The 14,844-nt window shown below is 48.2% G+C and overlaps 1 protein-coding gene across 1 annotated transcript in view; it reads left to right on the top strand.

The window, feature by feature from the left end:
* The first annotated feature begins 1,053 nt into the window (after nucleotides 1-1,053).
* Nucleotides 1,054-14,844, top strand: part of LOC103626482 (callose synthase 3) — a 71,729-nt gene continuing 57,938 nt past the window's right edge. The window contains exons 1-16 of the mRNA XM_008646894.3: nucleotides 1,054-1,643; nucleotides 1,716-1,816; nucleotides 1,981-2,105; nucleotides 2,184-2,277; nucleotides 2,407-2,517; nucleotides 2,614-2,745; nucleotides 2,865-2,957; nucleotides 3,079-3,170; nucleotides 3,381-3,507; nucleotides 3,651-3,788; nucleotides 3,870-3,946; nucleotides 4,034-4,127; nucleotides 4,407-4,529; nucleotides 4,621-4,735; nucleotides 14,302-14,636; nucleotides 14,724-14,776. Coding sequence (XP_008645116.1) covers nucleotides 1,418-1,643; nucleotides 1,716-1,816; nucleotides 1,981-2,105; nucleotides 2,184-2,277; nucleotides 2,407-2,517; nucleotides 2,614-2,745; nucleotides 2,865-2,957; nucleotides 3,079-3,170; nucleotides 3,381-3,507; nucleotides 3,651-3,788; nucleotides 3,870-3,946; nucleotides 4,034-4,127; nucleotides 4,407-4,529; nucleotides 4,621-4,735; nucleotides 14,302-14,636; nucleotides 14,724-14,776 — 2,036 coding nt within the window. The 5' untranslated portion in view covers nucleotides 1,054-1,417. The remainder of the gene's footprint in view (nucleotides 1,644-1,715; nucleotides 1,817-1,980; nucleotides 2,106-2,183; nucleotides 2,278-2,406; nucleotides 2,518-2,613; nucleotides 2,746-2,864; nucleotides 2,958-3,078; nucleotides 3,171-3,380; nucleotides 3,508-3,650; nucleotides 3,789-3,869; nucleotides 3,947-4,033; nucleotides 4,128-4,406; nucleotides 4,530-4,620; nucleotides 4,736-14,301; nucleotides 14,637-14,723; nucleotides 14,777-14,844) is intronic.

Here is a 14,844-nt window from a genome sequence, read left to right as displayed (position 1 = left end):
CTTCGATACAATGCCTATCTTATTTACAGGCATATATATATTTCTGTGCAGGTCACGGCTGCCACTCTGGGCCAGCGAAACGACTGTTGGGCTTCGGCGTTCTCCTGCTCCTTCGAGGTCCTGGCCTGGACGGCCCATCATCCTCAGCATTCTCCTTCCCGCCATACTTGGACGCCATCAGGTTGCTGACACCCTCACCATTTGCAGCAAGTGAGCAAGCCAGGTCAGGTGATGAGACGAGCGATGGCGTCTCGGAGCTGTCTCCGACTTGGATCGCCAAGTCATTTATCCCCGTTGGTGGCTGTCATTATAGTTGGTCTAGCCCAAGAACACACAATTTTTTCTGTCCGATTCTCTCGAGGTTGTGCGCGAGGCAGCAAGGCCATGCACGAGGCGACCGAACGCGCACTCACGGTCGTGGCTCACGGGCGCACACAATGGAGCCGCTCGCTGCCGCCACGGGCAGGCCACGAATCGCGCCGCCCGACCCGACAACCCTGTCCTTGTCAGCCATGGCCACCATCGAGGCCTTGGGCTTCGTGAATTTTTTCTGGAGGTTAGGATGAGCGCATATTGTATAGGGCCGTCAGTTTCCGAGTCCCAAATATGCTACCTTTGAGGTTAGGCCCTAAAATGTTTAGATGAATTTTATTAAAATAAAACTTGTGTAGGAGTTGCTCTAAATACACCCAACCAAACACTTCCTAATCACCTTCTCCATCATTTCTTGACTTCAAGTCTCCAATGGTCAGGGATGGGCGCTGGCTTTTCGTCGGCCTGAAACCTATGGATGAGGCCTTGTTGGGCCGATTCGCCACCAGTCAGGCCGTGCCGTGTGTCGATTGTGCCTGTTATTCTCACCGGTCAGCAGGCAGACCACGCGATAAATGCTTGCGTAAATTTCTGATATACGGAGTTTGAAAAAGAAATGGACCCGTGCGAGTGCTGACCGCAAAACGACGAGCCTGCTTTTCTGTTGCGTTTGGGCCCATGTGCAGTGTACGTGGTTCTCTGTCCTCGTGCTGCACAAGCCACTCTACAGAGTAAAATCTTGTGGCAAAACCGTAGAATCCCACGGACCTCAGGCCTCAACTAGGGTCCCAAACTAAAAGGGTAACAAAGCCTAGCAAAACCTTTCCGTCCGTTACTGCTATAGCGTTCATCATCCCATTCCTTCCCCACCACCACCTCCTGCTTCTACACTACTGGACTGCTGCTGCTGCTCTCCCCCTCCCCTCCCCTCCCCTCCCCTCCCGGCCGCCGCCGCCGCCGCCGCGTGTTCTCTCTCATCTAGGGTTTCATCTCCATCTAGTCGAGCATTCCCGTGCTGGGGTGGGGAGTGGGAGACTCGACTCGATTTGATTCGACTCCATTTCGTGCTAGCGCCTAGCGCTGCAGAGCGAGTGAGGTGACGGGAATGGCGGCTCCGGGGCGGAGGACGGCGGACGTGTCCTCGTCCTCGCCCTCTCCGTCCCCTGCCGCCCCCTCCACCGGCAGGCGCCTCCTGCGCACGCAGACCGTCGCCAACCTCGGCGAGTCCATCTTCGACAGCGAGGTCGTGCCGTCCTCGCTCGTCGAGATCGCGCCCATCCTCCGCGTCGCCAACGAGGTCGAGGTTGAAAACCCGCGCGTCGCCTACCTCTGTAAGTTGTAGCGCTGCCTGTTACTTTCTACCAATCGTTCGCCGTCCCCGATCCGATGCCATTCCTCTCCAGGTCGCTTCTACGCTTTCGAGAAGGCTCACCGCCTCGACCCGACTTCCAGTGGCCGTGGTGTTCGTCAGTTTAAGACCGCACTTCTGCAGAGGCTTGAGAGGGTCCGTCCGTACTAGCACAACCCAACTCTCTCTCTCTCCCCTTAAAAAATTCTTCACCATCATTCCATTCATTTCATTCACCACGCACTGCTGCAATGCAGCTGCCACTGCGCGTCTGCGCCCGCTAACCAAGCGCACAAAGGCTTACCTTTTGGCTTCTCCAGGAAAATGACCCCACACTGAAGGGAAGGGTCCACAAGAGCGATGCTAGTGAGATGCAACGCTTCTACCGCGAATACTACAGGAAGTACATCCAGGCACTGCAAACTGTCGTTAATAAGGATGACCGGTGAGCCATTTCTCTTGCTTTTCGTCGTGCTGCTCGCTCGCTTGTTGGTCCTCCCTTCACTCTATCAATGCCTCGCAGTGCGCGCCTCACTAAGGCATACCAAACGGCTGCTATCTTGTTTGAGGTTTTGAGGGCTGTTAATGATTCCCAGTCCGTTGAAGTCGATCAAGCGGTATGCCATCCATCTCTTGCTCCTATGCTGGGGGTTTCTGTTTTCTTTCTTGACACTGCTACACCTTGTCTTGCACCTCTTTTTATCGACCATAACTGCGAGCCCTCTTTGTGTGTTGCTGCTGCACAGATTTTGGATACACACATCAAGGTCGAAGAAAAGAAAAAGCTGTTTCTACCTTATAACATTCTCCCGCTCGATCCTGAAAGTACTGGCGAAGCCATTATGCGATATCCAGAGGTTCTCGTCTTTCATCTTCTCTCATTAACAGCGCCGCCAAACTACACCTTCTACAAGCAAACCATTAATAGTGTCTTGTTCCTCATAATTATGTAGATTCAAGCTGCTGTTTATGCTCTTCGCAATACTAGAGGTCTGCCATGGCCAAAGGACCAAGACAAGAAGCCTGAAGAGAAGAATACTGGCAAAGACCTTCTTGATTGGCTTCAGGCTATGTTTGGGTTTCAGGTAATTGTGTCAAACCTATTTGATCCCCGCATTCTCTGTTTTGTAGCTTGCTTTAACCTTAAAAGTACAACACTTAGAAGTTAGAATATACGTTCAGCTAACTTAAAGTTCCTTTTCAGAAAGACAATGTGTCCAACCAAAGGGAACATTTGATACTGTTGCTTGCAAATGTTCATATAAGGAAAATACCCAAGGCTGACCAACAACCGAAGGTACAAATCCCCCCGCCCTCTCTCTATGTGTGTTTGAATCTTCTAGAGGAACCAGATGGCCTTTCTTTTTTGGACCTGCCCAATTTGCATATTGATGGTATGCTGGTGCTATGTTTTTTAGTTGGATGACAAAGCTCTGGATGATGTAATGAAGAAGCTATTTAAGAATTATAAGAAGTGGTGCAAGTACCTCGGCCGCAAAAGCAGTTTATGGTAGGTACAGAGGATCCATTATGAAATGTGTATGAGTCACTTGGACTGATTTCCTAGAGCCTGTGCTTACACTCCTCTGTTTCGTTTAGTTGGTTGCCATTCATGGCATTTCAGCCTTAGAGCTACTACACTTGAAAGGACATAAAGTGCATCTCTTGGTTAAGTTACTGCTTCTCTAAAGTCTAAACATTTTGTCGAATTGATCTCTAGGTTGCCAACCATCCAGCAGGAAGTGCAGCAGCGTAAGCTTCTTTATATGGGTCTCTACCTGCTGATTTGGGGTGAGGCGGCCAACTTGAGATTCATGCCAGAGTGTATTTGTTACATCTACCATCATGTAAGATTGACTTGCGTTTTTTTTTCCAAATTAACTTTGATATGCTTGCGGTACTGAAGATCATACCCTGAAATTCATGGCAATATATAGCAATATATGACCTGAAAATTTTAATATATGTGAGGCTATCTTGCTTGGCGTAGATGGCTTTTGAACTCTATGGCATGCTGGCTGGAAATGTGAGCCCAATGACTGGTGAAAATGTTAGACCAGCATATGGTGGTGACGAAGAAGCCTTTTTGACGAAAGTCGTGACTCCAATATACAAAGTTATAGAGAAGGTATAACATGTTCTATTTTGAATACCTGAATGTTGTCTTACTTCCATTTCAATTTGATCACAGTTTTTGGGAACTTAACAGGAAGCTGAAAGGAGCAAGACCATGAAATCAAAGCATTCACATTGGAGAAACTATGATGATCTGAATGAGTACTTTTGGTAAGTGATGAGCTGATTGCATTGCTGTTTACGATCTTGTTCCCCAGATTTTAATGAAACCCAAAACACTATTGTATGGCTTGCCAGGTCAGTTGATTGTTTCCGGCTAGGATGGCCTATGAGAGCCGACGCTGACTTTTTCAAAACTCCAAAAGATCCTTATCTGAATCATTTGAATGGAGTAGGTTCTCTCAAAAATATTTGCTACAACCATTTCTTTTCTGGTGGATGCTCTAATTCTGGCAATTTGTTCATTTGATTTATAATTACTGCAGATAGGTTTGATTTGTTCGTTTTACATTCATTTTGCCTTTTTGCCTTGTCTTTTACACGTTGTAGCTTGGAGTACAGATCCACGATCTGATGTGGTGCTTAGTGTTCCCTTTAACTTAAAACAAGCAAAAAAACCCTCCATGCACTATCAGTCCTATTGAAATCCATTTTTCTTGTCGTCATCCAGGAGAACAGATCTGCAGGCAATGTCCATTGGATGGGAAAAGTTAATTTTGTGGAGATACGTTCATTTTGGCACATATTCCGTAGTTTTGACAGAATGTGGATCTTCTTAATATTGTCCTTACAGGTTAGTTGCTCTTTTGTGTGTGCTTTCTATCTATTAAACATTATCATTCCCTTAATTCAACATATTAGCGATGGTTTATGATTTCATATAGGCCATGATAATTATTGCTTGGAATGGTGGAACACCAAGTGATATCTTTGATGCTGGCGTATTTAAGAAGGTTTTGAGCATATTTATTTCTGCAGCAATTTTGAAGTTGGGTCAAGGTATTTGACACTCCCATCCTTCCCTTCATCTCTCTGTTTACATCTTTGCCATATCACTCCAAAAATTATTTAGTTGGAATCTCAGTTGTTGCTACTTGTAACAGAGACATGTCAAACCTGTTACAGTTCTATTTCTATAGTAGTCTTTGTGAATTTTGCAGCATCATGTACCTTATTAACTTTTTCTGCTCATTGAAATTCCCTGATTCTTATTCAGTTTTTGCCTATATTTTGATGGAATAAGTCCTTATGGTCTTTGTGGTCCTTTTGTGAAGGACATCATCTTTAGGACAACACCATTAGGACAGTATCTTAGAGGACAACATCTTTAGGATAACATATTTAGGACAACATCTTAGACTAGCATCTTAGCATATGTTTAGCTGCCCTTGGCCAGCTATAAGTATGTAACCTCAACCTCTCATGTTGGCATGACACTGTGTGAGAAATAAACCAGAAAATTGTTCAACTCCTAGTGTCATTCTCTCGATGAGAGTATGAGTTCTGCTACCTACAATTGGTATTAGAGCCAAGTTGTCTTGCAACCTAAACATCTCATGCTTATCTCCTTCCCGCACCTCTCTGTCCACAATCGGTAGCAGAAGCACCGACAATTCCTACTCATCCCTTCTCTCCTGCACAGACAAGCAACAATTCGTCTGAGGTAGCATCTTTCCCACGCAACAGCCCCTCACTAGCACGCCATGTCCGAAGGATAGTCTCAATGCTCGACCGCTTCGAGTGCGCGACACTGGCAAGAGGCCGAGGTCGCCGCGATAGAGGAACACGAGCGAGCAGTAGCAACAACGGTGACGAGGGCAGCAAGGCTGGCGGCAGCGGAACTGGCAGTAGCAAGGCCAAAAGTAGAGGTAGCGGATGCAGCACGTGCGACGACAACGGAGCTCGAGGCTCTGTGAGGCAGTAGCGCCAACAACTTTGCTTCTGCTGACGGTGGCACCAAAGACGAGCTTAGGTTGGCAAGGGAGGCAACACGAGAGCAGGTAACTCACTAGGCAGCCGCACATCCCCATGGATGCAGATGTGCCAACGGCGCTTGGCGACATCCTAGACGATCGCGAATGTGTCGGCGGTGCTCTCAACGGCAACGGTTGGGTGGGCGGAGATTACGACCTTTACAGGCGGCGCGACTTCCCTCCCCAGATCGGTACCATAGTCACCGCTGGATCTAGGCCGTTGTCAGGGACATCGGTCCTGACGGTGGGTGGCCTACTCTCTTAGAGACCAACTATGTCGAGTGGGCCACGGTGATAAGGGTATGACTCTAGGTTCGACACATGTGGGAAGCAGTTCAGTATGGTGACATCGATTACTATGAGGATCGACGGACGCTGGATGCCCTCATTGCTATATTCCCGCTCGAGATGTCGTTTTTGCTTTCCTAGAAGCGGATTGCCGAGGAGGCCTGGGAAGCCATCGTGGCGGCATGCATCGACAACTACCGTGTCCACAAGACCACACTGCAGGCACTTCGCAAGGAGTGGGAGAACCTGACCTTCAAGCTAGGTGAGGATGTGGATGACTTTGCTCTCCGTCTCAACACTCCGCTACAGAAGATGATGCAGTTCGGCGACAACATCTACGACGAGGAGAGAGCCTTGAGAAGCTCTTCCGTTGCATCCACGAGAAGTACAAGTAGATCATTCGCTCGATCGAGTATCCGCTGGACCTCTCCACGATGTCGATCGAAGAGGCGATAGGTCGTCTCAAGGTTGTCGACGGTGACTAACCACAACCTCTCTTGGGGCCTATCACCATCGGCGGGAAGTTACATCTCACTCGGGAGCAGTGGGAGGCCTGCCAGTGTGATAGGAAGAAGGGCAGTCCTCTTCCTCGACAGGCGACCACGAACGCGGCAAGGCGCGCATGGCACGGAGGTGCTCAAGCCAGGGCACGAAAAGGTGCCGAGGCTGGCACCTGCGGAGGCGCCCAGGAGATGATGCCCGTCATAATTGTGGCAAGATTGGCCATTGGGCCAAGGAGTGTCGACAACCACGACTGTTGGCGCCGGCTGCCGGAATGGCTGCGCCGACGGCGATCTCCCAACGTTCGCGGTGACCGCGCACTTACCGGAACACGAAATTGCCCACGATCTTAGACTCTCACGGTTTAAACAGAAAGAGCGATAAATATGGGCTGCCCAAACGTTGCAGCTGACTTGGTTCCTTCTCTGATATTTATTGCGGTGCTTACAGGTCTTAGACCTCGGATCCTCCCGCCATGTGTGCTCACGCTGCGACGTGCCCGCCTTGCGCGTGGGAGTGAGTTTTCTGCACAGCATGGCGGTGACCACTTCCTGGCCGCACAACGAAGGCAGCGTTGTTCTAGCCGTTACAACCGCTCGACACACATGCAGCTAGATATTTCTTAGGAACATAAACGTGCAGCTAAATGCAAACTCCTAATTACATAATGATCAGATAACTATGCATGAGATTTGGTTAACATTTCACCCCCTAATCTCACTGCACCTCAATCACTCCTAGCTGCTGGCATAGTTCGATGAACCTGACACGCCCAAGTGCCTTCGTCAGTATATCTGCAAGCTGTTCACCTGTGTTCACATGATCGATTTCAACTTCTCCTTTTTCAACACAATCTCTGACAAAATGATATTTTGTGTCAATGTGTTTACTCCTGTCATGATGCACCGGATTCTTGCTTAAAGCAAATGCCGATTTGTTGTCAACCAACAGCTTTACTTTTGGTGCCTGGATTCCCAACAGTTCACCTAGAAGTCTGCTCAGCCAAATTCCTTGGCATGCTGCATTTGCACTGGCAATATATTCAGCCTCGCACGATGAGAGTGCCACCACCCTTTGTTTCTGCGACACCCAAGTTACCAGACTGTTTCCCAGCAAGAACACCGAACCACTTGTGCTTTTTCTGTCATCGACATCACCAGCTAAGTCACTGTCACTGTAACCAAGCAGCTTGGTTTCAGTTGTGCCCAGCTTCTTGTACACACACCCATAGTTCACTGTCCCTGCCAGATATCTGAGAATTTGCTTGACTGCTGCCCAGTGTTTTGCTCTTGGATCTTCCATGAATCTGCTAACAATCCCAACAGCAAAGGCTATATCCGGCCTTGTATTCACTAAGTATCTCAGGCTTCCAATAATGCTTCTGTATTTTGTCTTGTCAACAGGCGGCGAATCATCTTTCTTGCTTAATTTTAGCCTATTCTCCATTGGAACACAGCAAGCATTACAGCCTTTCATCCCTGCCTGCTCAAGTATTTTCAGAACATATGAACTCTGACATAATGTAGTCACCCCATTCTTTTGTTCCACCTGAATACCCAAGTAGTAGCTTAGCAGTAGGGATGAAAGTGGTAATCCGAACTGTTAGAACAAATTTAATATTTTAAAATAGATATGTATAAAATTTGATGTTGATCTTTTCTTATGCTATCAAGCACATTAGTGCAAATATGAATAAAATATTATATAAGTTGTTTTATGTATTATTTTCTCCCTACAACACAAAAAGTTGAAAAAATTACCGAATTTGTTTTCGAATCCATACCGAAGTTTATATCTATTATTTGAGAAAATGTAGGATGAATTTGAGGTTTACCTTTTATGAATCTTAACAAGCTGGATGTTAAAAACAAGAATACAAATTTGTATTGTATGTTCTATATCCTATTTATTCGCAATCAAAGGAAAAACTGATTACCGAATAAATACCGTTTCCGACCGTTTTCATCCCTGCTTAGCAGTCTTAGGTCACTCATACTGAAGCTGTTCTTCATTTCCCTTTTGAAAGCTTCAATGACTCCATTGCTTGATCCGGTAATTATCAGATCGTCGACATATACCCCAATCAGCAGCAAGTCTGTACCATGAGTCCTTCTGTACACAGCATGCTCTAATGGATTTCTGATAAAACCAAGCTTCAACAACTCCTTATCTAGCCGAGCATTCCAAGCTCTAGGAGCCTGACGCAGTCCATAAAGGGCTTTCTTCAGTTTGAGTACCTTCCCACCGCCATTCTTGACAACAAAACCAGGAGGTTGATGTACATACACCTCCTCAATCAGATCACCATTCAGAAAAGCTGATTTAACATCCATGTGATGCACTTCCCACCCATTCTGTGCAGCTAAAGCGATCAGCAACCTTACAGTCTCAATCCTTGCCACTGGGGCATATACTTCATCAAAATCCACCCCCCTCACGCTGAGCATACCCCTTAGCGACCAACCTAGCTTTGTGCTTATTTATCTTTCCATCAGGATCTCTTTTTAATTTGAAGACCCATTTAAGCCCTATAGCTCGGTGTCCAGGTGGTAATACTGCAAGCTCCCAAGTCTTATTATCCTGCATTGAATTCATTTCAGTGACCATGGCTTCCCTCCAACACTTTTCTTCTAATGCTTCATCTACACTTCTAGGCTCCTCTGCAGCAAGATAGCACAAACCGCTATACTGAAAATCAGTGACTTCATCAGTGTCGTCATATACACTTTCAAGAGTTCTGAATCTCAGCTCTCCACTTGTTGCATCTGTGGGCGGTGTGGCAAACACCACTCCTTGCTCAGTTGAACTTCCTTGTGGTGTATTCTGATTTGAACCAGCACTATAACCAGTGTCTATCTGCCATTGACTTTGATTTGGTGACTGTGGATCTGAATCATCGCCTGCTGTTGTTTCTTGTGTTCCGTTCTCTACACTTTCAGTTGCTGTTCCTGGTCCTGCAATACTGTAATGCTCCACATCAATTACAGATGCTGATGGTCCCAGCTGTTCTGTACCAATCCAGTCCCAAGCTTTGGCCTCTTCGAATATCACATCTCTTGATATATGAAGCTTCTTGGCTACTGGATCGTACACCCTGTAACCTTTAGTACCTTTCTCATAACCAATGAAGACCATGGGTGTCGATCTGTCGGTCAGCTTGGATATGCCCGGCCCTACTTTCTTCACATGGGGCAACACAACCAAAAGTTCTCAAGTGGTGCACACTAGGTTTTCTGTTGTACCAAGCTTCATAAGGTGTTCTGCCTTGAAGACTTTTGATAGGGGCACGGTTTAGCAGGTATACTGCAGTTGTGACAGCCTCTCCCCAAAATTCTCCCGGCAAATTCTTACTCTTCAACAAGCACCCAGCCATCTCGACCACAGTCCTGTTACGCCGCTCTACTACCCCATTCTGCTGTGGCGTGTATGGTGTAGTGGTGAAATGTTTCACACCATGCTGATCACAGTATTCTTTGAACTCCATGGAATTAAATTCACCTCCACGATCACTGCGAAAAGCCCAAAGTTTGCCACCATGTTCAGTTTCAGCTAGTGCCTTGACACGCTTGAAACACTTGAAAGCCTCATCCTTGGTTGCCAACAATTCAATCCACATAAACCGAGAATAATCATCAACTAAAAGTAGGAAATAATTCTTACCCCCTGGTGTCTTTGGCTTGATCTGGCCACAAAGATCAGCATGAAACATGTCCAATTGACTTTCTGCCCTGTAGCTTGCTACTTGTGGGAATGGTTGTCGATGTTGCTTGCCAAGTGCACAGCCATCACAAAACTCTTCCACACGATCTAGCAGTGGCAATCCTTCCACCATTCCTTTAACTCCAAGCTCACGTAGTGCTCGGAAATTGAGATGACCATACCGGCCATGCCACAACCATGCCTTGTCAGTTGTTTTTGCAGCCAAACAAACAGGAGCAGATAGATGCAATTTCAGCAAATAAAGACGGTTCCCAGCACGAGGTGCCCGAGCAAGCAGTGTGCGTTCCACATCAAACACATTACAGTTACCATCTTGTAGCACTACTTTGCATCCACCCTCTTCCAATTGGCCTAAACTGACTATATTACTTTTCAATTTAGGAATGAAATAGACTTCAGTCAATACCTTGTGCCCATTCTTCGTTTGGAGTATGACAGATCCCATACCTTCGATAGCAACGAGTGATCCGTCGCCAAACCTCACCGCGCCGTCTACCGACGTGTCAAGCGACACCATCGCCTCGCGCCGCCCTGTCATGTGATTGCTGGCCCCGGTGTCCAGGACCCAGACATCACCGTCCTCCTCACGATCAGCAGGAATCACCTTTTCTTCATTCAGATGCACGACCTGGCTCAAAGCCCGTCGTGTTCCTCCCTGAATGCGCACGACGTTCACGGCGGCCAGCAACAGCGCCAGCTCCTTCTCCGCTTGCACATGGTGTGCCTCCTCCCCGCGCTCTCCCTTTTTAGGCCTTTTGTAGTCCACCTTCCAGTTGCCATAAATGCCACAGTTCCTGCAACGACCCTTGCGCCTCGGAGTTCCTTCGGATGTGAACTTGATGACGGGCTCCTTCTGGTCACCCCGCCCGCCACCATCACGCGCGACACCCTTGTGCTTGGCCGGGTTAAACCCGTTCCTCTTCTTGCCTCCACCTGTCGAAGATGGCTCTGGAAGGAGACGGTGGCGATTCTTGGACACCCATTCTTCCTCCGTCAACATGAGTTTTCCGGTCTTCTCGGTGACGGACTCCATCTCCATGTGGTCCTCGGCCATCCTTAGACGGCCGACGAGCTCCTCCAATGTCAGCGATTTCAGATCGAGTAACGTCTCGATTGAAATTTGAAATCGCAATCTGAGCATATCTCTTGGGGAGAACTCGCAACATCTTCTTCACTACCTTGGCGTCCTCGACTGTTTCCCCCATCGAGCGTAGATCTAACGCCATGCCGTTGATACGCATCGCGAAGTCGTCGACGGTCTCGCCATCGTTGAAGATGATGTTCTCGAAGTCCATCAACAGGCGCTGGGCATTGGCATCCTTCACGCGATCTGCGCCGACTCGCATGCTTTTCATCGCCTCCCAAGCCTTCTTGACTGTACTCTTCTCACCTAGTAGTCTCCACATCTCCTTTGGCACCGATCTCAGGAGAGCACCCATCGCCTGCCTGTCATGCGCTCGCTTTACGCCGGCGCCGCCGGGCTCGATGACCTCCCAAATCTCCAAGGCTTCGTAATTACATCTCATCAGCATGGCCCACTCCGCATAGTTCGACCGGGTAAGCATTGGCCAGAGTAACGCACTCTCGCGGACGACGCTTGAAGGTCCTGCATCTCCTGCCATCTCCCTCGCCCCCGACGGTCTGCGCGGTGGAGTCGCGCGCTGCTTTCTCAGTGGCTCGCGTGGCAGACAGATGGGACCAAGTGCCTCTGATACCAGTTGTTGACGCCGACTGCCGGAATGGCTGTGCCGACGGCGATCTCTCAACGTTCGCGATGACCGCGCACTTGCCGGAACACGAAATCGCCCACGATCTCAGACTCTCACGGTTTAAACAGAAAGAGCGATAAATATGGGCTGCCCAAACGTTGCAGCTGACTTGGTTCCTTCTCTGATATTTATTGCGGTGCTTACAGGTCTTAGACCTCGGATCCTCCCGCCATGCGTGCTCACGCTGCGACGTGCCCGCCTTGCGCGCGGGAGCGAGTTTTCTGCACAGCATGGCGGTGACCGCTTCCTGGCCGCACAACGAACGCAGCGTTGTTCTGGCCGTTACAACCGCTCGACACACATGCAGCTAGATATTTCTTAGGAACATAAACGTGCAGCTAAATGCAAACTCCTAATTACATAATGATCAGATAACTATGCATGAGATTTGGTTAACAACGACGCAGCCAGTCGCAAAAGCAAAGGAGGAGCCGACTTTGCTCTTAGCACACGTGAGCATCGAACCACCTCCATCGGCATCAGCCACATCGGCTCTCCTCCACCTTGATGAGTCGAAAGCACATGCCTTCCTCGACGACGACTCCAACAATGACCTGATTGACGGGTGGTGCCTCGACACCGGTGCTACCCATCACATGACCGGTCGACAAGAGTTCTTCACTGAGTTTGACTCTTGTGTTCGAGGCTCTGTCAAGTTTGGGAACGCCTCCAACGTGGAGATCAAAGGCGTCCGCTCTGTCATCTTCACCGTCGAGTTTGGTGAGTATAGGCTGCTCATCAGAGTCTACTACATACCCACGTTGAGGAACTCTATCATCAACCTGGGACAACTGGATGAGAACGGTTCGTGTGTGGAGGTCAAGAACAGAGTCATGAGGATTTGGGGCCGCCATCGTCACCTTCTTGCTAAGGTAACCAGAAGCACCAATCGACTTTACATCCTCAAGGTGCAGGTGACACATCCCCTCTGCCTTACTCCACGCCTGTCAGTGGCACGAGCGCTTCGGGCACCTTCACATCGAGGCCCTGAAGTGGCTTAGTGCAAAGGAGATGGTATGTGGCCTGCCGTGCCTTTACCACATAGAGCAGTTCTGCAACGTCTGCGTGTTGACGAAGCAGGGGCAACTCCCATTTCCCCAGCAGTCGAGCTTCTGAGCCAAGCTCGTGCATGGGGACTTGTATGGCCCAGTGACACCGTCCACACCAGGAGGACAACTCTACTTCTTGCTGCTCATCGACGACCTCTCATGCTACATGTGGGTGATGGTCCTTGACAGCAAGGGAGAGGCTGCGAATAAAATCTGGCGCGCGTAGGTCACTGCGGAAGCGGAGTGTGGCTGCAAGTTGCACGTGCTGCACAATGACAATGGCAGCAAATTCACAGCGACTGAATTCGCGTCGTACTGCGTGGATGAGGGCGTTCAGCACCACTACTCCACACCGTACAGCCCGTAGTAGAACAACGTCGTTGAGCGACGCAACCAAACGGTTGTGGGGATGGCTCGGACTCTCCTCAAGCAGAGGGGAATGTCGACTGTCTTCTGGGGAGAGTTGGTGGTGACGACTGTCTACACCCTCAATCGCTCGTCAGCCAAGGCTCTCAATGAGAGGACACCGTACGAGGCTTGGCATGGGCACAAGCTGGTGATCTCTCACCTACGAGTCTTTGGCTGCCTCACGTTCACCAAGGAGCTTGACCACATCGGCAAGCTTGACGATAGGAGCACTCCAGGGTGTTCATTGGCTACACGGAGGGCTTTGAAGGCCTACCACATTCTTGACCCAGAAACACAACTTGTGCGGAATGAGCACGACATATTGTTCGACAAAGGGCAAAGATGGGCATGGGACAAGGTGGTGGACGATGATTCGACTTCGACGTACGACGACTTCACTGTTGAGTACGTCCACTTCGAGGGAGCTAGGGGAGTAGGTAGTTTTTCTATAAGCAACGGGACTCTTACTCTCATCGAGAGGATGACACTACGAGTTAGGGGTAATTTTTGTTTATTTCTCACACACTACTCAAATGCCATACCCTTCTAAGGGTTGGGATACATTATACATACTTATAGCCTGGGGGTGGAGGGGGGCTGCCAGGCATATGGAATATGCTGTCCTACTACTTATAGGTCAGGGGGCTAAGTAGACTACCCAACAAAGGTTATAGGGTTATATAGATTTTTTCCCTTAAAAAACATCATCTTGGGCTATTCTTTTACTGGAAATCAAGAGATGTATGTTTAACATCATCGTTTTTTGGAAATAATTGTCATTTTCTTCCATTTGCATATATGTGTTATGTTGAGAAAGGATTTAATTAATGCTAATGAATCTATCATGTGTGTGACAGCAATCCTAGATCTCGTATTTGGCTGGAAAGCAAAAAGAAGCATGTCATTTGCAGTCAAGCTACGATATGTCTTGAAATTAATATCTGCTGCTGCATGGGTTGTGATTTTACCAGTGACTTACGCGTACACTTGGGAGAATCCTACTGGTCTTGCAAGAACAATAAAAAGCTGGCTTGGGGATGGTCAGAATCAGCCATCTTTGTATATACTGGCAGTAGTGATATATATGGCACCAAACATACTTGCTTCTATGCTATTTCTTTTCCCATTTATGAGAAGAATCCTAGAGAGTTCAAATGTTAAGGTCATAACGATCATGATGTGGTGGTCTCAGGTAGCATTCCATTTCTTGTTTTCTGCTGTTAATTAGACGGTCAAGATTGTGGATGCTTTTTTTTAAAGATTCGATGTTTGTCTGCAGCCTCGGTTATTTGTTGGTAGAGGGATGCACGAAGGTGCATTCTCCCTCTTCAAGTATGTTAAAATGTTAACCCATCTTCACATTGTCTTGTCTTGTATTGCATCCTTCTCAATTACTGAAC

The sequence above is a fragment of the Zea mays genome, chromosome 5 (genome assembly GCF_902167145.1).
Source record: "Zea mays cultivar B73 chromosome 5, Zm-B73-REFERENCE-NAM-5.0, whole genome shotgun sequence".
In the NCBI taxonomy this organism is placed as follows: domain Eukaryota; kingdom Viridiplantae; phylum Streptophyta; class Magnoliopsida; order Poales; family Poaceae; genus Zea; species Zea mays.
This window is presented reverse-complemented; position numbering and strand designations above follow the sequence as displayed.